The following is a 23,510-nucleotide window of genomic DNA, read 5'->3' on the forward strand; positions in this document are numbered from 1 at the left end:
CATTTGTTGAACATTGGCTGCTTTTGTGTAATGATGAATGCAATTGTCCAGTATGTTAAATGGAAATTTCAGAAGACRTATGAGAAATCCAGAGAAAAATAATTCAGTTTCGTAATCTTTACTGATGTAYACTTCTTCATTAGAAAGAAGAAAGGAAACTAACATATTATTTCCTTTCTTACAAAGTTTGCTGTATGTACTATGCATATACTTAATGTACTACAGCCAATGGGGCTTTTTGAGGGGAGGGAGTTCAACAACAAACTCAAGTGCCAGCATGGGTCTTCATCTTGTCCAAATGCAGGAGAGACATTCCTGCCTTCAAGGCCTGACTGACATCAGAGCAGAAGACCAACAAACTTGAAGACTGTGGCCTTTCTCAAAGACAGATTTGATAGGATTGAGGTTTGAAAAAAACCCTCAACATCATAGTTCAAAGTTCTGGGGGAAAAAAAGAAAACAAACTGAAAAACTGTATCAGAGAAAGTTCTGGGCTCAGAGCATTTAAGTAGAGGCTCAGTTTCAATGTGTCAGTAATCCCGGGGATCTCAGATGGTTTATCTGCTAACTGAAACACAKGCACTCAAACACTTGGCTTAGTCTGCATGCAGCTCAAAACACCAGGAGGCATCTCAAGCAAACAAAAATTAAATCAATGGCATCCTTACAGCCCAGACCAAGGCTTTTAAAAGGTAATGAATGTGGAAAAACCGAGTGTGGACGGCCCCAGGCTGGCTAGAAAGAGTGAGCTGTTGTTTTGTGAATGAGGCAGCTTAGTGTTTCCTGATTTAGATACAAGCAATTGAAGAGATGACCTTATTTTTAGGTTGAAAAAACATTATGACATGTGACTAATTGGAGGCTGGAGGTGGAGAAGAGCTTTGAGGCACAATAATTGTTCTTGTGTGATCAGAAGGATCAAAAGAGAATCCCTTAGAGAGCTAATTCTAAAAGGAGATTCCTCTGGTATGTAAATCATGAGACTAAATTTTTCTGGACCTGCCTGGGCAAGGAGAAAAGAGATGAATATGGTTAAACACAGCTTTAATGCAAAGAAACTAAGAATTTGTTATCTTTATTTTATGCCTTGTTTTATATAATGGTCGTATTTCCATTCATCTGCTCAATAGCTGCACTTAAAAAAAAATTACAACCCTTCTATTCCTTCAGGACTGGAAAACACACTATCTGGCTATGAGGTATCTATATTTATAGGAATTTCAATGGTAGGAACTTGAATGAAGGTTTCTAATGAGGATTTTCAGTTGAAGAATTTTGTTTCAAGACTTTATTGCTGCTTGRTCTTACGGCTGAGGATGCGTTAAGACCACCCACTTGAACACTCAGTCTCCTGYGGCATCATAGCACGTGTGCAGAAAGCTCAGGGTAATGAGGCTAAGTGGTGGGAGACCTTTGGGGAGCCCAGTATAGTTAGCTGCCACCACCAGCCAGACCAGTGGGTCATCTGTGGCCAGTTGCTGCTCAGGACTTGGGCCACAGGATGGTGAGTTTTTGCTCTGGGTGAGCACTTTTGGCTAAAAAGGAAAGGAAGTTGCTGCTGTCTCATCTGTTCTCCTTTATGTTCACACCTGACTACACATGCTAGCATTTCCAAAACAAGACTTTTTTCTCTGAATATCTCAAATTGTAATATCACCAGATGCAATTTAAAGGGAATGAGTTTGCAGCTTTGTAATTCAGCATTGTAGAAAATGGCCTTGGGAGACTCCTCATCAGCAARTATTTTTAGTGTAATATAACCTAATTCAGGAAAAGCACCAGGGAGGTGCAGATCGTGGTCAACACACATGGGGCATCAAGAGCAAGTTGTGTCGCCCACTCAGCAAGGGCTACTGGGATTCCTATCTTTAGATTTAGTGCCTAGAGGCCTGTGATATGCGATCTCCCTCACCATGAGGGACATAAAACTTGGGTAAAACAGATGGAGGCAGTGACGGGCTGAGAAATGCCTAAGCCTTTTTCTTGAAGAAGCGGAAAATCAGCATCATCTGATAAGGGACAAAAAGGGATTTAGAAAGGTACCCTCTCTGTGAGGTTCCCTTCCCAGCACCCCTGCTCTGCCAGTGCTCTTCCACCAACCTGAATAACAAGGGCAGAATACATAACAGCTCCACAAAGCACGTATTTCAATACAGCATTTCTCTCAAAATGCTTTTCGATCTCCTCACATGCAGGCAGTTGCTTGGACCTGTCTGCACCTTGCTCTGGCTTCACCCTTCTCCATTCGCCCCTGTAGCTGCAAATACCCTTTTTAGAGGCAAATCCTGCCACTGGTGAAYGGGACATGGCACTTCAGCACTGGTCCTTCCATGCACACATTTGCTTTGCTCTAGGGCTTTTTTGAGAAATGGCTGTAGTTCAGGTAGGCTCTTTCTTTTGCCCTTCTCTTGCTTCTCTAGCTGCATCCTTCCTTTTCAACAGATGCAGAGCCAGTGCACACCGCGGCACCGAGAGCTGTACACGCTGCTGACGAAAGTGGTTGAGCTTCCTCCTTTACGTCYCAATTTATCTTCACCGCAGTACATGATAGAAATATATTTAAACTGGCCTCCTTCTCACTGTGTCTCTTTGACATGCTGTTGAGGATATTTCTGTCATCACTGCAGGCTTTTCTAGAGGGGTATCTTATTAATACAAGTGCTGGACCTTTGCATTCTTCTCTGCTGTTGCTTTTATTACCCATTTCTGCTAGCTAAAACCAGAATAGCCAGCTCCATTCTGTGTGATTGCCCTTTCCCTTTTGAGGCATTGCACTCTGCGTGAGCTTGACATAAGATGCGTTCTCGTGTGCTTCTTAGCCAGGCACTTTATCTTGTCTGGCATGCAGTGTCTTTCTRCATTTTTCTTCAGCTTAACTGACAGGTTTTGTAAATTGACCATCTACAGATATTAGTGTTTTCAGCTGCAGAGTGAATCTCAGAAGAGAGAACCAGTGTTTTAGCAATTAAAAAAAGTAATTAAAAATGGGATTTCAAGGATGAAGAAACACAGGTTTGGAAAATACAGTAATTTACTAGAATAAAATGCTATTTTACTTATTTGATATTTTATGGCACATATTTCTCTATTGTTTCAGTACTATAATCATTGATCAAAACTAGGTCAGTTCTCAAACCGAACAGGACTGAAATGTCTTTAAAATCAGAAAATCAAAAAAAAAAAAAAAAAAGGGGGGGGGGGGGGAATTTTGTGGGTGGGAAGAGGTTATTATTAATTTTTTTTTTTTTTTTTTTATAAAAAAAAAAAAAAAAAAAAAAAAAAAGGTGGGGGGGGTGGAAAGAAGAGGGAAGGAAGATGCCATTATTTGTCCTTCTTTTTCAGTTTGGTTTGACTGAAAGTTTTAAGTTTTCCTAATCAACCACAAGAAACAAAAACATATTTAAAAATAAAAGTTAGACAGGCTGGGCTTTCATGTAACTATCAGCTTGCAGAGGCATGGTATCAGAAGGCAAGGACCTTATCCTTTGCCTGAGGATAGTGCAGGAAGGAAGAAATTGCTATCCTCTTTCACAGATGAGAAGAGAAACATAAAAGCCCTATTTCTTCCTATCTAACTTTAAGCTTCTGAGATAACTGTGTTAGGAGCATTAAGATCCCTTTAGTGTTAATGGAAAGAAATAGGCACCTCTGGAGAACAAGCCACGTTCCTCAGGCAGAAATCCTGTCACCTAAATGAACATGCTCAGCATGGACAGCTCCAAATCCTTCAAAATCACGTGTGAGAGACCCCAGTTCACAAACTGGTGTAAGCCATTAAGATTTAAGAAAATGAGCTTAGGGTTATCCTATTTTGTGAAGCTGTTCAGTAGAGCACATGTTTTTTTCTTAACCATAAGGGTCAAAAAAATATATATTTTTTTAATGTAAGTTTAAGATTCATGGGTAATCTTGTGTCTCTTGATGCTAAGTCTTTAAGGAAAAAATGATCCAGCTTTCAYAAGATTCAGACAGAAGAGGGAGAGCTGGCAGCCTTATGCCTCCCCTCGCAGAATGATAGATTTGAAATGCCATTTTCTCCAGCAAGGCTTCCTTGCCTGACTGAAAGACTTTGGGTTGTTGTTCCGCGTAGTCAGCCTGACCAGCGAAGTGGTAACTCATGGCTGGCCGGCTGGTCTCAGACCTGCTCCGTGCCCCTGCCAAGGCTCCTCACAGGATTCACTCAATGGAAAAGCCAGCTCATTTCCACTTGCAGCCAGCTCCATTCATATTCCTCTTAGAGATAGTGACAATAAATATTATAAAATCGCACGGATCCAGCTGGCRGGGGCTGGAGCTGCCAGCTGCTCCACCGCTTGCATCTCTTGTCCCATAGCCTGGTGGTGGTCTCACCGGATTTCTTTGCAAGCCATCCATCACCCCCTCAGCCTGAGATATTTTCAGCTTTCACTGTAGATACATAAGCAGCATAGGAGCAAAGCAAATCAGAGGCAGAAAATTAAAGAATTTTTCCCCACAGGAGTTGAAGTTTGATTTGCAAATAGTGACCTTAACCTCTCAGCAGCTGAGAGCATCCCAATTTTCCCCTTTGAAAAGAGACCACCTCAGGGGCTCAGCTGATTTCTACTAATTCTGGTTTTAGGCAACTTGTAGTTAAAACAGAAGCAAAGGTTCCCTAATCTTTCCACTCTTCCTCACTGTGAAATCAGGAAGAAACCAATGTGCAATGAACACAGGAACTAWAAGACTGTAATGACCTTTGCTGAGAGAGCTCTTTAAATCGTAAGCATGCTGATGAGTATATACCTTTCGTGTGGCCTGTTTGCTCTGAGTTATTCTTCTCTCATCCAGTCTAGGGTGGTAACAGTGGGCCCCAGGCAACCTCTAGTCCTGTGAAGTCAACCAGGGCTGGKGAAGAGCTACAACACAGCAGTGATAGCAAAATGCTGTGATTAATGTAGACACGGGCATAGATGCGATTAAAGGTGTGACCGCCGTGAGTTTTGATCCTCATAGTGGTTGGTTTCTGAGTTTTTCTGTTGCAAAGGGATGGAGACCAGTGTGAGCAGGAAAGTGAGGGAGGTGGGACCAGCCCAACGCTGGGAAAGCGGAGGAAAACAACGCCTGAGCCGGGAGGAGCAAACAAGCAGCCAGCCGTCACCTACGTTTTGTGGCTCACAGCCTCCTGAGCTAGGCAGTACCTTTTCTTTGCTGCTGTGAACGCCACAGGAGAGGGCCCTGGAGGAAACCCTGCTTATGAGAGACTCAGGGCCTTCTAAAGGTCTTCTAAAGCTTTTACCTCACATTGCAGGAAGGTGAAATTAGATTTGCAGATCCATAAATGCATCAGGATCTTGAATGCAACACGTGTATCTTCTGAAACATTCACCATGCTACTTAAAACCAAGTTAGTGACTTTCAGTAGGCTCTGGCCAAGTAAAGAGAGAAGAGGACTGCACCCACTCCTAGTGCGTAAGGTGGTCCTTCCAGTATGTCTACAGCCCATATCATATAGTGCAAAACTCCTCCTCTTGTTTATCCCAAAACTTCCATAGTATCTTTGGRTCAGTAACTCTCCATCCAGCAGACTTCCTTTGCCCTCAGCATCTCTCAGTGTAAATTGCTGAAACACTTCATTAATTTTCGTTTGCTCCCTGACACCGGGATTTCACAATCAGAGCCTGCCCAAGAGTGGGACATTAGATATTCAGGAAACATTTGATTTAATATGGAAGACAATCTAGGGTTAGACAGCTATTGAACTGGAGTTTTCTCGCTCACAAATTTCACATTTCACATTTTTTTATTTGATATTTTTATTTCATACCAAAGYAGTTCAGTAGGATTCATTCACCAAAGTCCCTCCTTCATCTTTATTCTTAGACTGTTCACAACAAAAGACTGGGATTTACAAAATCTCCCAAATTATTTCTTACGAAGTGGATGATGCTCGCTGGGATCTACTCAGGTGCAAACGAGAGAAGAGACGCTGACACGACATTCACRTGCACAGATCYCTGGAGGAGCCAGACCATYTCCAGCAAAGGGCCATGAACCAGAATGCAACTTCTAGTATATAAATTTGCCATCACRCTGAAAAGATCTTTATAAAGCCCCAGCCAAACTCTGCCCTTTCTCACTTGKTAGGACTCCTATCATCTCAATAACTATAGAGCAAATGAGTCAGCACAGTGTGTGCCTCTGGGTACCTTACCCAATCAGTCACATCTGCTGCACTGGGGGCACATCAGAAATAGGCATCAGTGTTCCCAGCYGAGCCCCAGGGAGACCCCTTCCCTACGGCGAGTGCAACCCAGCAGCATTTATTAATTATGAGCTGTTCCCAGGAGATTTTAAGATTGAAGAAAAGGGAATTATTTTTTCAGCRGCATTTTATCCAAAACAGTCAAAAGCTTCTGAGAAGCACTGTTGGGACATATTCTTGCTCCACTGCACTGCGTATTCATTATCATAAGCAAACTTTGATGCCTAAGTGTGGTATTTYGGAACGTTTCACACCAGGCCAAAGGAAGCTTAATTGCATTCACCGAAGCCCATGTCTGAAAAGCAGCATGGGCCCTCTGCAAAGCGAACTGGTGGCTGCCAGCGAGGCAGCCCAGGTTGACGCTGGGGTGCAGCAGGGATGACGCATCCCCATGAGCTACCTGCATGTCTGAGCTCTCTGGGTAGGAAGCACCATCCCCATCCCACAGCTTCTTCCCTGTTGGTCCCATAGATGGAGCAGGGTGGTACACATAACATATGTCATTGTGTAAACATTTTAGTATCCAGWGAGCCAGTAAAAATAGTATTGCTCTTGCTAATGACAGGCCACAGGTCTTCTGCTAACTTTGCCTGATGTCAGCTCTGCWGGGCCACAGCTGGACCATCAGGCTTGTTACCAGCTTGCTGCACTAACTGAGCTTAGTAGCAAGTGTCCCTTGTTATGATACGCAGTTTAAATGGAATAACTGCAAAGGTCTTGAAAATATGGACTCTGGCTGAGAAAAGAGACCCCCGAACTATTAAGACAGCACCCAGGGGCAGTTACCAACCGCTGCGAAAGCGCAGCCCAGGGAGCAGGAGAAGGCTGCTTCGGCTTCGGGCAGAGCTGCCACAGCTGGGCAGGGAGAAGCAGCCACACAGTGGGACGAGGCACCAGCCGCAGCCTGGAGCGGCACCGGCCCCGCGATCGGCCGTGCGGGAGCCAGAGGCCGGGAAACATCTAGAGACGCAAAAAGAACAAGATCCTGAATCTGGGAGATGGGGAAGGGAGAAACATGCTCACTTCAGAGCCAGCGTCCCTCACCAAAGCACCCTCGGGCCGATCAAATACTCCAAATCTGCAAAACTGGGAAGGCAGCATAAATTCCTGTAAGAGAGTACTTTTGAGTTCTTTAGGTTGCATTTGCTGCACATTATCGATAGCATGCAAGACGCTTGCCTCGTGCTTACGGAAGAGACGAAAGACCCTCGGGCTGCTTTAGGAAGAGTTAGGCTGGCCAGGCACTGGGATTACAGAAGATGGCACTGGTTTTACTTGCTCGTTTACCCACACTTTTTCTGTGGGAGCTCCCATAAAGAGCACTGAAACCAGTATTCAATCTAAAGCAAATRATAATAACAGTAATAATAATAATAAAAGGTGGGGGGAGAAGGAAAAGGAAAAACCCTGACATCAGAAGTAACATTTACCATCAAACATGCTCACAAATTATATAGGCACCGTTAGCACTGTGCACTTGCCACAAAARCAAATAAATAAATAAAAAATCTGACTTAGATAAAATACTGCCAGTTTGGAGAAACATCGCTTCCAAGACAGCAGACTTTTCTTCAAATAACTAGTTGAAATGTGGGGTCTTACAATAACCACTTCAAAAGTGACTGAAGAATTAGGCTGCTCCTGAAGTTCCTCTAAGTGCAGGGAAATGCTTCCCAGGCTCCCAGGGAGCACCTATTAATTTAGTATCAGCATTAGGTGCTAAAGCAGYTCTGGAAAATTCTACTATGTTTTTGCATTTTTGGTTAACTAAATAACATACATTTGCAGTGACAAGAGGGTCCCATGAAGGGCTGAARGTCCCAAGTCCTGGTTTTCAGGAGTAATTTAAAGCCCTAATTTCAGCTGCCACTTTGGGAACTGAACATTCAAAGCTTCCTTGTTTAAGCCTTTGGGGAAAGTTGAAGAAGTGAAAATGTGAGGTTCTTCTTTTYCCCCCTATTTTTTATTCTTAAATATGAAACAGCTGCCACAAAATGTTTAGAACCATATATAGTGTTCAATAAATGTCTCAACGTGGAAGGAGCTATGCATGAATTATGTCTGATTTATACATTAAATAAAAATAGAAAGAAGCAGTTGAATTTTAAATGTTTTTCCTACATTTGGTAAGTCTTGAAATTATGAAGTCTATAGAATATTGCCTGCAGAATCGCCTAGCAGATTGCGGGTACTGTATCAAAACATTTTTAAGTATTCCAAGAGTTTATCAGATAAGGCAAATTTGGGGGCGCAATTAAAGTTTCATAAACTGGCTTTCCACAGGGAGAGAGCTCGAGGAATAAATTTAGTTTTAAACGCACGTTCAGACCCACATATTGAGGCCAGGAGCAGCCGTAAGGAAAGGGCCGAGCCGCGACCCAAGGACGAAGCCACCGCGGTGAAAAAGGGACGGGGGCCGAGGGCGCTCCTCGCCGCCGGCACAGCTCGAGCTTGTGACCAAGGAGGCTCGAGCATGGTATTTGAAAATTAACTATTGATGCTCTTGGACTTCCTCCTAATTCCTCCAAATCCTCCCAAACAGGCCAGGGCGCAYCGGTGCCTCCCCTAGCCCCCCAAAACATGGCCAAGCTGGTGAGGTTATACCCCGGGAAACACGCACACGTTTCCATCCATCCACCACCCGACTCCTGGCGAGGTGGGGCCGGATCCCAGGATCCCTCCTTTAATTTTAAAAAAAAACAAACCTCAATCTTTAGTACAGCGTGCTTTATTATCTTAGACTCTTTGGCTGCTGTTATTAAAAATATATTTGCCTGAAAAGAACTCCAAGTATTTCATTTTACAAATAAACGATTTAAAATATAGCAGTGAGCAACATAAACTATTGCTTTTCATGTTTTTACATTTTTTTGGCATTACATTTTGCATTTTTGGCAGCTACAGAATTATAAAATATATCTTTATAGTGCATTACAAATCCAGGAACTAGTTACCACTCCTTCCACATAYGTATGGTATCGGTATTAGCAAACATGCACGGCGTTCTGCGATTAAACACTGCAAAGGGACACGGAGAGAAGAGCAGGACTATTCATTAAAAATGACATGTTGYCGTTTTATACCACAAGTAAAAATAGTTATGTTTTTTTTTCCCCCAATTACTGCACTTTTTTCTTAGAATGCATTTTAATAACCAAGTACACAGTAGCTTCAAATTTTGTCAGTGCAAAACTAGACCCAATTACTTGCTGCTGAATTCAGACCGCCTAAAGGGCAAACAACTATGGAGTAGGTTAAACCRCAGGAAAACAGAAGAGTAACTTATGATTAGCAAACATGCTTCAGCAGGTCCAAAAAAATGTAAGTGTCATAACCTTATTTACTGCAAAAAACATAAATTCCACATTGTTATCCACGGTAGTAAATACATTCAGTACATTTCACAAATATGCCACTAGACTTGCAGGCATCATAGAATTAAGAAGTGCCAAGTTTCTAGGAAATAAGAATTCTTTCAGAAAAAAAATTGCCAATTCTCACATTCATGTTTTTATAACAAAGAGCTTAATGCTTTTGAAAATAAAAATAAAAATGGTAAGTTTAAAACTGCAGTAGGTCTCCTTGTAATTGATTTCTATAGATTTTGAACTACTATTTTAAGAGTCCATTAAATCAGAACTTATTCAAATACAGTAGGTTATTAAATAAATTCTTTAAGATACACTCTTGCCTTCCCCAGAGATCTTTATACTTAGAGGCTAGGGTGTAAAACGAGCATAGATTTCAGGAAAAGAAATAGTTCTTAGGCAATACGGAGCAGGGTGACATTAGAGATGCAACTCGCATCCCCTTGCAGGACCACATTTAAACACACGCATCTACTATTCTGGTGCTGGCTACGACGTGAATGGGCAGCGGGGCGTCTCTGCACTGGCTTTTTGCCCCATTCTTCATTTTCCAGCTCCAGCAGCCAGCACGAACACCCAGTCAAACCTTTTGCTCCTGCTCAAGTGCAATCRGGGATGTACTGCTATGCATTAAAATAAGTTACTGAAACGCGGAGTGAGGAGCATGGTTTTCAGCACACCCAGGGCAGTGTCTCTGTCTTCTGCACAACCACAAGGTTATAGCCACCTACGCCGCCCCCAACAAATGCTCTTACTGCTCATCTCCGTCTGGTGTTACCTAGCTAGCAATAGGTTTTGCCTTTGATTGATCTTGTTTTTACATCTTGAAGAAAAACATTCTGCACTTGAAATTTGACTTTTAATACTTCACACACTAATATTTACGTATAAAATGTATTCAGAGAGACAAATAAGATAATATTGTCATCAGCTTAGGACAAGCGGCTACATTTTCTGCCCAAGTATTTTATCATTAAAATTTCCCAAAGCTCTTAAGCAATAACAGCGAATGGATTACTGCTCATTTTACGATACTCTTCCAGTAAGTACGTTCAGGTGCACTAGCAGTTCTTGAATAAAAMAGATCTGAAGCAAGTAAGAGATTCCTTTTTCACACAATACATAATTAAAACGTGAAGCTCATAACCACAAGGGATTGCGGCAGCTGGAAGAACGCGCAAGTTCAGAAAYGGAAAAAAATCACGGAGAAGATGCTCCCCGGCATGACTCGGGCTCACCTTATTTGTTGTTTCCTGCAATCTGCTGGTGGCCGCTGCTGGAGACCGGATACAAGGCTAGAGACGCACCTTTGCTCCTGACCCACAGTGGTAGCGCTTAGGATAACGCACATCATTAACATGATTTTTGTCACAGTTTTATTTAATGGAGATACTTACTTCACATATTTACATCCTTTTCATTGATACAGCTTTTGTCAAGGAAWTTCAAAATGATATATTATCTGTAAAAATATGGCATAAATGTTTTCACATATATATATACATATCTTAGTATAATTATGATCAGTTTTCCATGAACATATTTATGATCATCATTTTCCTTTTAATGAGAATGAGCCATATTGTATCTTGTAATAGGAAGCTACTTCCAAGCTCTATAAAATGTTGATGGAGATTACTTTTTCTAAATATCATGATACCATTTTAAGCAATAACTTACTTAAGAGGACTTACCTTTCCCCCAGATGAAACATTTTTAGAAATTGTCCACAGGAATTAGGCACGTTTCACAGAAAAGATCACAAAAGGTTTTATCAGATAGTCTCTTTACAATAAATGAACCAYTGATTTCTAATAGGATCTTTGTTTTTTCCCTCTGCTTCTCAGTCACTAGACAAATCATTACCATCACAAATTTCAGGAAATAAAGCTTCACAAAATAATTCAGTTAAACAGATATAAATAAATTTTATTTAAAAAGAAACAAGAGCTGTTTTCCATTTAAATATATTAAATCTCCCTTGACTTACCTTACTGGATCACCCATCAAAATTATACAACTTATAAGGTCTGTAAACTTTCTGGTTATTGTACAGGTATATGCAACTGCAGATTATTAGAATTATCTTAGAATAATTTAAGGAGGATTACACTAATTTACATGAAACATAAATTAAGATTATACAAATACCTAGTACATCAGCTTGCTGTAATCTTAGAGCACGATCCCAAGGAGCTGACCCAAGGAGCATGGAACAGCTCTCAAWGGCTCTTTGCAGATGTTTTTGGCATCCTTCAGGATCACCCCTTGAATCACTAGAATTATAGACATCAAAAAGCCCAGTTCTGCTCCTAGATATGTGCACATGCGTATCTGATTTTCTTATTTGAATGGCCGACTGTGCTAACCTCACGTGCATGAGCTTTCAGGCTCTGTGCCAACACAATCTCAGGTATCGATGTGTGCTTACGTCCTGGAGAGCAGGGCACAGAGCTGTAAATAGTCTTAAATATGAAGTGCTGCATGTTTGCATGACGTGTTCAAGCACTTTCACTTACGTGTGTGTACTCAGTAAAATTTTGTTAAGTTGCATATTGATACACCCTGTCTGCAGGATAATTAAAGTAAAATCAAATTCACAGGTGTGTCCACATGAGCACTACTCCGKCTTACATCCCTCCCATCAGAGGGCACACAGATGTACTCATTAGGAAAGAATCCCACATGGAAAGTTCCATTTCATTGACACATAAATAGTTCAGATTCTAGTAAAAGGCAGAGCCAAAGCACATTGTTGTAGTAAGTACACAGAAAACCCCAAATATTTAAGCKTATAGCAAGATAAAAACAAGTTTTAGTAGTGAGCAAGTGTCCTGAATTCCTTTGCACATTCTCAATTATGAATTAATGATTAGTTGACTAACTGCTGGTATTTATGAGAATACARTCATTTCAACATACATTGTACAGTAAACCTGAAAGCCAAGACTTACAAACTACAAGCACAAGGTGCTTCTAGTTGCTAAGGCCATGATTCTGTGATGAAATGCGTATGGTGCACCCACCTGAGCCTCACAAACCTCAATGGGATGCTACACAGCATGACTGCCCTGCAATGAATCATTCTTTTAAGCACTTGAAAAATCAAAAAAACATCTCTGCCATAAAAATAATGACAAATCATCACATTTTACGTAGAGCAGAAAATGGTAGCTAAAGCTGAAATGCCCTGTAGGAATAATTCAACTGATAAATCTAAAAGCCAAATATTACAGAACGCAGGAGGTCATCCAACACAAAAAACCCTCATTTCCCTTATCCTGTAGTTCTTTGTATGCAATTGATAGGTCACCACTGCTCTCACCTTTAAGAAAACTGATATCCCAAGCCAGAGATTGAAAAAAAAAAAATAGTAATAAAAGAATTAATCAGGATATAGTTCCAAAGATCTCAACCATATTTTCAGGTATGCTGGGGGCTTAGAGCTGCCAGAAAAAAAAATGTTTTTATTCTAAATACTTAATAATGGATTCAGCAAACACACCTAGGTGAAAGTTGTGTCACAAGGACAGAATAATATTCTGCAGATAAATCCATCGGATGCACATCCCAAGAACTTTCTGGTTTAAATACAATTTCTTGTCATTTTTTTGTCCAGTGGACAAAAGAATAAAGATCTCCTGAGGTCATCTATATTCAGTCAAATTACAATAAAAGCAAAATAACACCCCTCAGCATTCCCCATTTCACTCGAAGACTATGTACTTATTTAAATGTTCAACCTTAACACAGAACATCCACAAACTGAAGGCTCTGTATAGCTAGCTACCTTACAGTTCTTCATAACAGAGTGTAAACTTTCCCTACGCCATTCAAGAAATAATTATGTTAAAATAAATGGTATTAAGCTGGCAGTTAGGCACTCAAGATTTAAAAAGTTGTAGGCAGAACATAAACTTGTCCTCCTTGTGCGTATGAGTAAGGTTAGAGTCTTTAAGTATATGGACTTTTTTTTTTTTTTTTTAAATAAGCATCTCCTGCACTAAAGGTCAGAGGCGAATATGAAGGAGGGGATCCTAGTTCAAGGCCAGAGCAATCTGAGAGGTTCCTCAGCAGCTTTCCAGCTCTCCAGTGGTGGTGGCTGTGCAGRGTAATTCTCTGGGGCATTTTGCTTCAGTCTCAACTCTTGCTTGAGCAACCTGGGTTACCCCTAAGAAAATCCACATACATATGTTCCTCTTCTTACAAGTCAGCGCAGAAGAATGAAGAACGTGTTTTGCTCCTTCCCTACCTCCTCAGATGGTAAAATCCTGAGTCTATGGGAACCAAAATCTCGAACTGCCACTCTGACCTCAAGAGATGGTGCTACCTGGGGAGAGCAAGGGACRCATGCACTGCCAGAACTGGAATTAGTGAAACAGAAAAATACAAGGCATTTCATCTATGCTTTGAAACCCCTGAAGCCTTTGTCATTTTAAGTTACTAGACTTGAATAAAATCCTGCAGTACTCTGACACTCAAACTGCAGTCAGCTACCAGCATCACAACATTTCATTAAAAATACATTAAAGGCAGCGGATAATACATACCCTTTTAACAGAAAATACGAACAGACTTTAAAGACTATCTTAGGACTACATAAAATCTGAGTTTTAGCTGCATTATTTTTAAATTCATATTGTATACAATTAACTAGCTGGATATAATCCTGCTTGACTGAATGGAATGAAGTCAAAAGAGGCTGTTCGGGGAAAGCAGATGGTCCTTAAGGGAACAAAATTGGGAAAGCTCTTAATTAGGAAATTCCTATCTGTGGGACTCTAGCTAGGCTAGCAGATTGGCTTTTCTCAGGTCTGAGCCTAAAATAACATTAAATATTGATCAAAATATAAGTGCAAAAGACCCCTAAGTAAAGAGYAAAGGGAGAGAGCAGACAGCTGAAAGAAAAGAGCCCTTCTAATCCAAACAGTGGTTTCAGCATTGCAAAGACATCGCTTCTGAGCGGTTGGGGACTGACCCCCAGGGAAGAGGGTTTACAGAAACCAAACACAGCTGGGTGAGTTGTTTTACTACAGTTGATTAACCGASAGCTGTCAAACTGAGATCAAATCTAAGACTGACAAAAGTGATTCCMCACCAAATTAGCAGAAGTAGCAAATGAGTCATGAGAAGAGAGGATCTGAAAAGGACTAAAAGAGTCTAAAGTGCAGCTTCCCTYGTACCCAAATGCTTTGGATACAGTTTCATCATAAGTTAAACTTTTATTCAATGTAAAATGATGCCTAGATCTGTGGGATGTCTTGATACCCATTATATAGTGTCTCAGACAAGGGTGCGAATCTAAGGTAAAAGATGCTGTGCAAATACTGCCCTTGAATACAAGCAAAAATCCTAACATCCACCAGCAAAAAACAATGTTCTTAAAATAATTTCCAGACATTCCATAAAAGGAAATCAATCCTTAAAACATATATTTAAAAAACTTAAAGATTCTGATGTCCCAAGAGTTCCTAATAAGTTACATAGTTTTTTTTAAATAATGGATGAATTTACTGGCAAAAAGGATATTGTTTTTTTCTATGTAAACTGCAATCTATCYGGAAAATATAATGAATTTCTAGGCTTTGAACTTACACAATTGCTTTAAATAGCCACACTTGCTTTACATCTGATAAATGGAGGTTAAAAAAATTATCAATTTAAGCAATGCATTCATACCCACCAAGGTCTCCTGACCTTCTATGCTACCCCAGATGTAAGTCTCACCCAAAATGAAAGAGCAATGAATATTTTGCTTCATTCAATATGAAACATAATGGATTTCAACTTCAGACTCATGATTTTATCTCATCTTTGTTTTTTGTGTTGGTCTCCCCTGAAAGTGTATCCTTATCGAGGTTGTCCTGTGGATCTGCTGACATATTATTCWAACGATTCTCACTGTCACATAAATCTTTATCTATAGTACCTGGATGATTCCCACAGTCATTGTTCAGATTTTCATCATCTTTTTTGGAATAAGAAGTGTCCTCCTTTGTGTCTGAAGTATCAGGTACATCTTCTGATTTGGAATGCTGGCTAGTATCAGTATCACTGTTCTTTTCGCTGTTGTTCTGCCTACCAGAATCACAATTCATTTCTTGTTCATCCTGTTCGTTTCCTTCCCCATTTTTTGAGAGTTCTACTTTCCTTTCTTCAGTTGTTTTACTAGTTGAGATTCCACTTGTGGATGTAGTCTTAGGATCTTTCAGTTTCTTATGCTTAGAAATGTAACTATTCTGAACAGAAATTGGAGATGCTGGCTTTTTACTTGTTTTGCTTCCTTCTGACTTCTGTTTTCTTGGCGGTCCCCAGATAAAATGCTCTGATGGTGTATAATGTTGCTGGGCAAATCTCAGGAGCTTTCTCCTTTCTCTTCGGTCTCTAATAGTATACACAAAATATTCTAGAGCACTTTGCTTAATATTTGGAATGGTATCTTCCACAAGAGCTTCGTGAAGAATAAATTTTACCAGGGGAGATTTGAAACTCTCATATCCAAGTTCACCAAGGCTTTTCAGAATTCGAGTGATCCTCAAGTAGTTGTGTTGAGACCTTTGGGAGAAAAGAAAAGGTTGAAAAAATTCCACTGAATCAGAAAATATGAAGCTTATGGATACAGAACTAGAACTGCAATTCCTGACTTATTTGGATCACTCAAGATGTGTACTTCAAGCTTTCTGTACTTTAGCGTCTCACAGCTGATGCAGCTTCCTAGTACTTCCTTTGACAGGATGTTGTGAGTGAAAATTAGTCTCTGCAAAATGCTTTGAGGGCAACAAACGAAGTATCAAAGTGTTTACTGAATTTAATTTCTTCTGCTATGTATATTTTGTCCTGAGAAGAAATTGTAGTAATTATACTTCACGTAAGCCATTTAAAAGCTCAGTGACCAGTCTATTTACCTACATTCCTTATACAGTCAATGCTGGGAGAAAAACTAGACCTCTGAAGGGCAAGGCCTTCTGTCATAAAGTATGTGCCTAAGATAAATGGAATGAACTGTCTTCTGGAAGTGCTTCTGAAGTGCTCTTTCCCTCATAAAATAAAGTGAAAAGTAAAACTCAGATGCCTGAATTTTAGATACCTGAATTTTACATGGCTAAAATTAGGTAAAAAATGCCCCAGGCCCTGACTTAAATTTATGTAGCTTCTCACTGGTGAGAATATAGAAATCACAATGAAAAGGTGTGCAATGAGGCATATCTGGGCTTCTTCAAAACCTGTTTTATCTGCGGCCTGAGCCAGAGCCCAGATCTATGATTTGACTCATGTAACACCTGAGTGAAATTAATAACAAATTATTTCCATATATATTCCAATTATTTCCAGCTATATCACCCAGATATAGCTAGCAGCAATCCTACTTTGTAAACAAGCTTGCATTTGCATGTAAAGACAAAATACTGCATGAAAACAAACTTCAGTTCCAAGATCAGAGGTATTAGGAAAGTGATCGCAAAACTTGAAAAAAAAATTGTGATACAAAGAATCCGCATGAGACAAAACTCGGTGCAGATCCACATTCTCCCCAAAGCTGAAGAAAATGACAAATGGTCATTTGATGAAAGCTGGGCTCAAGTCTGACCAATACATGTCCAAAGCTCTTCAGTCAAGCATTACAGTTAAAAATATCAAATGGAAAATATTTCATGTTTAGGGACAGAGAGAAATCTTGACTATTTAGCTTCTACACAGGTTAGGAGAATTTGCCTTTTATCATAAAAGAAAAGTGAACAYGAAGATAAGCCACTCTTTCCTTACAATTGAGAAGCATCACCTTGGGCTCAGGTGAAAGTGTGTTCAGTAGTACAACAGACAAACTAATTTGGAATTGTGATCCTCTTCAGCACCATCTGAAAGTTGTATTTTCAGGGAATTCACTGAGGTTGCTTAGACTGGTAAAGGGTGAGAAGCACAATCACAAAAATGTATAGGGAGAACACACACAGAGACACAAACCAACCACTATTTCTTTTTCTCTTTTTTCCTGACAAACTTTGGAAAACATATCTTCCCTTTCTCTAGAAGGCAAAAGGCTAAAGGAAGTCCATGGTGACTCTAGAGTGTCAAGTACATGTCATCACTTACTCATTTAAATGTTGGAATCTCTCTTGCCAGTTAGCAGCTCGTGCTACATTTCCAGTTTTGTCAATTAGCTTTATCCCGAAAAACTCCAACATCATTTTGTAAGCCAAAACGAATCTTCTAATTGCTTCTTTTGTTTTCTTGAATTCCTAATAAACAAAGAATACATCCAAAATTCTAAATGGTACTAAAGCAAGTACTGTCGCATTGGACGCAACAACTCAACTGTATACAACAAGCAGTAACATATAAAGATGAATATGATGGTTAGTATTAAACTCAATGTGTATTACCTCAATTTCATATGTAGTTAGTTCTTTAGCATAGAAGTTCAGACCTTGTTCCCTCAGGGGGAAAAGCCTGTTAAAACAGGAAGTGCATTATGGCTCTCAGCATATGAACATTTAATCAAATTAATGCCTTAGAACAGAAATAGGTAGTAAGGGACCAACCACTGTATGTAAGTGTGATTATGTTCCAGTTTTTCATAGTCTCCTTTCCATTTGTTTAAGACTTCTTCAATATAAACCCCTGCACAAAAATAATTTGAAAACTGTTAGGTAGTCATCAAAAACAGCTTTCAGCTACATCAAGAAAGTACATGCCCAGTTAAGATAATGATAGAATACATTCTTTAATTCTATTTCAAATTCTATAATAAGGGTTACTAGAGGTATAAATAAATTCATTTTAATTTAAAATTAATTTAGTTACTAAAACTTACATAAAGGCAGGAGATTTATCTAATTTTAATACAAACCAAAATCAGCTGGCTATAACTGAGTTATTTACCAGCTGAGCGTATGTGAGCCCTGTAAAACATGCTTTCCAAAAAGTAATCATGTCCTAGATTTCTCTGTCACACTGATAACTGACAAACCACTTCAGTAAAACATTGCACCACAAATCACCTGCCATTGCTTTAACATGACAAAGCTATGCATATATATCATCTTTGTAGAATAAAGCCTCAACACTAATAAATCTTCTATTTCAGTAATCTCTCCAACTGCATATGATACTAAGATCAAGCTGCCAGCAGTTTGACCTTACAGGCCCCATTTCATGCTAAACAAATGAGAATTGCAACTTTATTAATCTTAAAAAAGTTGCAGAGTTCAATCAGTTCCTCTTGGAAAGAAAGAGTGATAGAAAAAGGGGACCAAGTACACATAAAAGGAAATCAACCATTCTTTGTTCTGAGGTTGTGCCCTTCAACTTTAGTCATGGACCAGGGGACCTATCTTCTAGGCACTGTACAACTATGTAATATACCCAAAAGGATATTCCTTGTTCCAAATGCTCCACATTTTCTTTTCATGAATGAAAACTCAATGTTAGCCTATTTCTTCTCTGAAACTAACTTGAGTTGTATGAATGCAGCATGGCCTCTCTCAACCTCAAAAAGCATGGGACTGGCCTAAAAAAMCTAAATTCCCCATTTGTCTTAATTTCTAAAACAGTCTCCCATTATACATGAGGTCTTACTCTACTCCTCAGTAAAAATTTCTACTTATGTTCCAACAGGAAGGGAGAACTCATTTTAAGTATTGCTTCATTTGCTGCTTTTCTTCAGGAAATGAAGAAAGCAGCCAGCCAAAGGGGCTGCTAAGAACATGGGGTTTCCAGCGTGGACAAGGCTGGAAATCACCAAGAGGACACCTTGTGCCATTACCACACTGGAGCCAACTTTCACAATAATTACATTTTAAGCATTGGATGACTTGCTGCTGAATTCAAGGAAGGAGAGACAGGCCAGCTCTGAGCAAGAAACACACTCTCATCTGTAATTTGTGGAAGTAAACTTCAAATCCAGTACTGTATTAGAAATCCTTCCCCTCTCCCTGCTTTATTTATTTACTTATTTTTTTTGGGGGGGGGGACATTCCCCAGTATCTGACTATCTCACTCCATGTGGCACCTTAGACTGCCCCTGAACACTATCCTAGTTTCAATGTTAGGTCAAGGTGATAGCTATTTTTTCCTACTCTCAATAAAAATTTATGTAAAATCAGAGTTCACAATCATCAACACTTCAGCCTTGATGGCTTATCAGCTWTTTTTGACATCAGCGGCCAGATTTGTTCCTAAAATTTTGCCTTCTTCTAGCTCCCATGATGATCCTCTCTTTCAGATAATCCTCTTGAATTGCTCCTTCATTCTGTGCTCTAACGGATCCTCCTCAAACCTTCTCTGTCTTTCAGTTTCAGATTCACCTCGTCCTCACTGCCCTTCTCTTTCTCTGTAAAACTGTTCTCTATAATGTCTCATGAATCTCTTATCTCTGTGCTGATAATTCACAGATCTAACTCCTTCTCTAGCCAAACTAAAAACGTGGTCTTCAGAATCTGCCTATAGATAAAACCCAAGAAAATTAAAACAAACTTCTTTCATACAGCCTAACTTTTTTTTTCTCAGTTACTGAAGGTATTATCACTATCTTGCTTATAAACATCTTTCATCACCAATCTTCCAGGCTATATTTACATGTCTGCATCCTTCTATACATGATCTTTCCCATCCAGTTCTCCATCAAGATTCTGACATTTTGCATCTCAACATCCTTTTTTTCTGACCAAGAGAATTCTGCCACATTTATCTCTATCCCAAATACTGCTGCTAAGATCTTGTTTCTAGACTGCTGCTTTTTTATATTGCCTCTTTCTTTGTATTCTTCCATTGCAACATCCTCCTCTACAACATCAAAGAGGAACGATACGCCTTCACTTTCAAAGCCTTTTGTGACCTGTCCCTTCCTACCTTATCTCAACCCTTTGCTGCTACAGGATYGATTCCTGCCTCTGACCAGCCCTCAATGGCAGCCTCCAGCTCTCTCTTCTTACATATTGAAATATGCACTTTCGGATTTCCTCCAAAGCTGCTCTCATGCTGAGAGGCTCTCGCTGCAAATCACCTTCAAAGTAACCTCATCATCATTCTTACAAAAAATCTCAAAAGCTCATTTTTTGCCTGCAAATTTTTTTGATGATGGCTAAGCTCTCATGTGCTGAGGCCCCTGCCTACCATTCTACCTAACACTCCTTTACTGGCTCATTCTGCTTCCCCATCTGTCTGCTGTCTTCTTGTCTCTCATGCTTTGACTGCCGACTCTCTAGTGTGGCATTTGCATCTTCCAGTTCATTTGTGCAGAACCTACCTCACGAGATTCCTGTCCATAAACAGAACCAYTGGGGACACTGGTTATTATAATAACAACAACAACAATGTCATTTCTCACACATAAGGAAGTGGCAACACATTCATTATCCCTTACACAGGGCTAGAAATAAAACTCTGATCTTTACTGCTGCCTTTTTAAGCAGTAGGAGTTTGTAGAGACACAACTTTGTGTTTTTTTAATAAAAGGAAGTATGTCAACTGTAAATTAATAGTACAGGCAGCACCCTAAACTACATCATGCTGAAACTGTATGAGAAACTACTGAAAACAGCCCCTCAGTACCAGGAGCTAACTCTGGTTTAAACACAACCTGCTTCCRTGTTTTCCACAGTGTCGTCAACATGCTATCCCAATATGGAAGATTTACGTCATACAATGTATAACTGGGCACCTAGAGTTCATTAGCACTGTAATTAAAACACTAGTTTTACTTGTTACTATTATTAGTGATTTTCTGTTAGTGTTCTTCTGATTCTTCTGTTATCACTATTACTGTTACAGATTACTCACCATCAGGTTTAAAGGGGATTTTATTTTTGTAAAAGCGGAGATTACACAAGTCATTTTGATATCGAAGATCTTTAAAGTTCTGCTGAAAGAAAGAAAAGAGGATGTTATCAGCCACAGAGCAGTACTTGGCTCTTTGAATAATTTGTGGACCCCCCMAAAAAAAAGATCACAGAGTTTTAGGAAAACCTGAGCCACTCAATTACTCACATACTTAAAGATTCAGCCTAAGAAAAATAGCCTGCATGGTGTTTGCAGGAAGGAACTGCACATCTGCGTTGAAAAGATGTTGCACTAATTTCACTCCACTGGCATACCTCTGGCTTTTTGACTCTTCTCATTCTCAGACATATTAAGCAACGTAAAGGTTTACCGATCTGGGGGTTGTGTGCTGTTCTCCACAGACAAGGTAATTTTAAACCACAAAATATTCTTACTGGATACTGGTGCCGGTACTTGTATAAGTCTCTTGCTGCATAGAAACTTCTCTTTGGCTTGGCTGCGAGCTCAGTTGCATCACCACTCTGAAACATTTAAAAAGTAGGTAATAGCCATATGTAAACACACTAACTACTGAACTGATATAACATTAAAATAACTATATTTCATAACAGGTTTCAAAAATGCAAACATATAGAAGTGCCTACTTTTTTCGTCATTTTTCAAACATTTGCAAATGTTTGAAAAACATTTTTGTTGTGTACTTAATACTACACACTTTAAATCTACATTAAAAAAAAACAAAAACAAACAAGAACCTATGGACTATGAAATGTGACAGACCATTTCACTGAGTTTGCATCTAATTTGAATCAACGGATTGATCGGCATTACCAAAAGTAAAACTTTGAAGTGATCTGGAAAGTGCTAATAAAAGATGAAGTAAGTAACTGAACACGAAAATGCACAGACACTACTCATTTTGAACAGGAAGCCACGTTATTTGCAAACCTATGGCATGTGTAATTGCTATCACTGCATCCCGTAGAAGAAAATGAATAGTCCCAGACAAGCAAATCTGCAATCCTAACACTTTCTCATTTTCTATTATCTATTTTTTAGAACTTAAATTTAAATCCTAGTAAGAAGTACCAACAAACTCCCAAGAAAAGTCTTCATGGGGAAATTATGCCTTGAATGAAAACTCATACTGGACCCCAGCTGTTTGGAATCCACAAGCTGAAGCAACTAGAGTCCATCAAGGTCAATGGAAATAATCCCCCTGACTTCAGAGAGCACTTGAAAAAGCTTTCTTCTCCTATTTAAGAAAACGAGAAAAAGAAGCACTAACTTAAGTGTACCACTAACCATTTCATTTTTCTTTTTATAGGTCTACTGTAACAACAGGTTTTGTATTTTTTAAATATGCAGAAATAAATCTCTAGTCTAAAGTCAAAGGTCATTTGAGAAAAAAAAATAATTCTGCTCCTTGCAATATCCATGTGGTAGGCTAAAGTCAAGCCAATAAAGAGAAGGTCCCTGTGACTGCATTGGGCATTTGCCTTTATTACTGCCCATCGTCTTGTCAGTGATTCTTAGCAACGCTGCATTAACGGCACCTGTTTTCACGGAGCCTTCTGCCAAAACTATCTTCGACCGCAGCTAGAGGCGAAACGTGCCTACCTGTACAAGCAAGTCCCCTTGACAAGCAGTTACCAAGCACTAGCTGCGATATGGTAGAAAAAGAAAAAAGCTTATTCTTACCTAATTTTGCACAATGGCAGTTTCTGAACCGTATCTAAATGTAACGCATCTAAGAGGCTAGAGGAGAGACCCGGCCCGTCCACCCTACGTTCAGCTCTGACCCCAATAAAGCCGCTGGCACWGCCACACTCTACCCGTTCGCGGCCAGGATTTTTGAGAGGCTCCTAAAAGACAGAACCTGCCTCTAAACATTCCCGACCCGCCGTGAGGAGTCACACACGCGCGGTACGTATGATCCAAAATTCAGGCTTTTAAAGGGRATTATAAGAAGGGAAACGGTGAAACCAGCCGGAGCGGCTCGCGGCTGCGTTTCTCGCCGCGTTTCCAAGTTTCACGCSAACTCCCGGCGGGCGCGGGCAGGAAGCGCCGCGCCGGCCCGCCCCCTCCGACCGCCCTCCAGCGGCCTCCTGCGCAGCGCCCGAGCGCGCCGCGGCCCCCAC

General features: G+C 40.1%; 1 protein-coding gene across 1 annotated transcript in view; it reads right to left on the reverse strand.

Annotated features, from left to right (window-relative positions):
* Positions 1-11,499: 11,499 nt before the first annotated feature.
* The window catches only part of OGFRL1 (opioid growth factor receptor like 1), a 51,847-nt gene continuing 39,836 nt past the window's right edge, over positions 11,500-23,510 (reverse strand). Inside the window, exons 5-10 of the mRNA XM_085316084.1 lie at positions 21,804-21,890; positions 21,370-21,451; positions 18,132-18,210; positions 17,973-18,039; positions 17,683-17,828; positions 11,500-16,146 (exon numbers count right to left, since the gene is read on the reverse strand). Of these exons, the coding sequence (XP_085172210.1) occupies positions 15,387-16,146; positions 17,683-17,828; positions 17,973-18,039; positions 18,132-18,210; positions 21,370-21,451; positions 21,804-21,890 (1,221 nt within the window). The 3' untranslated portion in view covers positions 11,500-15,386. The remainder of the gene's footprint in view (positions 16,147-17,682; positions 17,829-17,972; positions 18,040-18,131; positions 18,211-21,369; positions 21,452-21,803; positions 21,891-23,510) is intronic.

Source organism: Rhea americana, unplaced genomic scaffold (assembly GCF_003343005.1).
Source record: "Rhea americana isolate MKP2758 unplaced genomic scaffold, rheAme1 scaffold_45, whole genome shotgun sequence".
NCBI classification, from domain to species: domain Eukaryota; kingdom Metazoa; phylum Chordata; class Aves; order Rheiformes; family Rheidae; genus Rhea; species Rhea americana.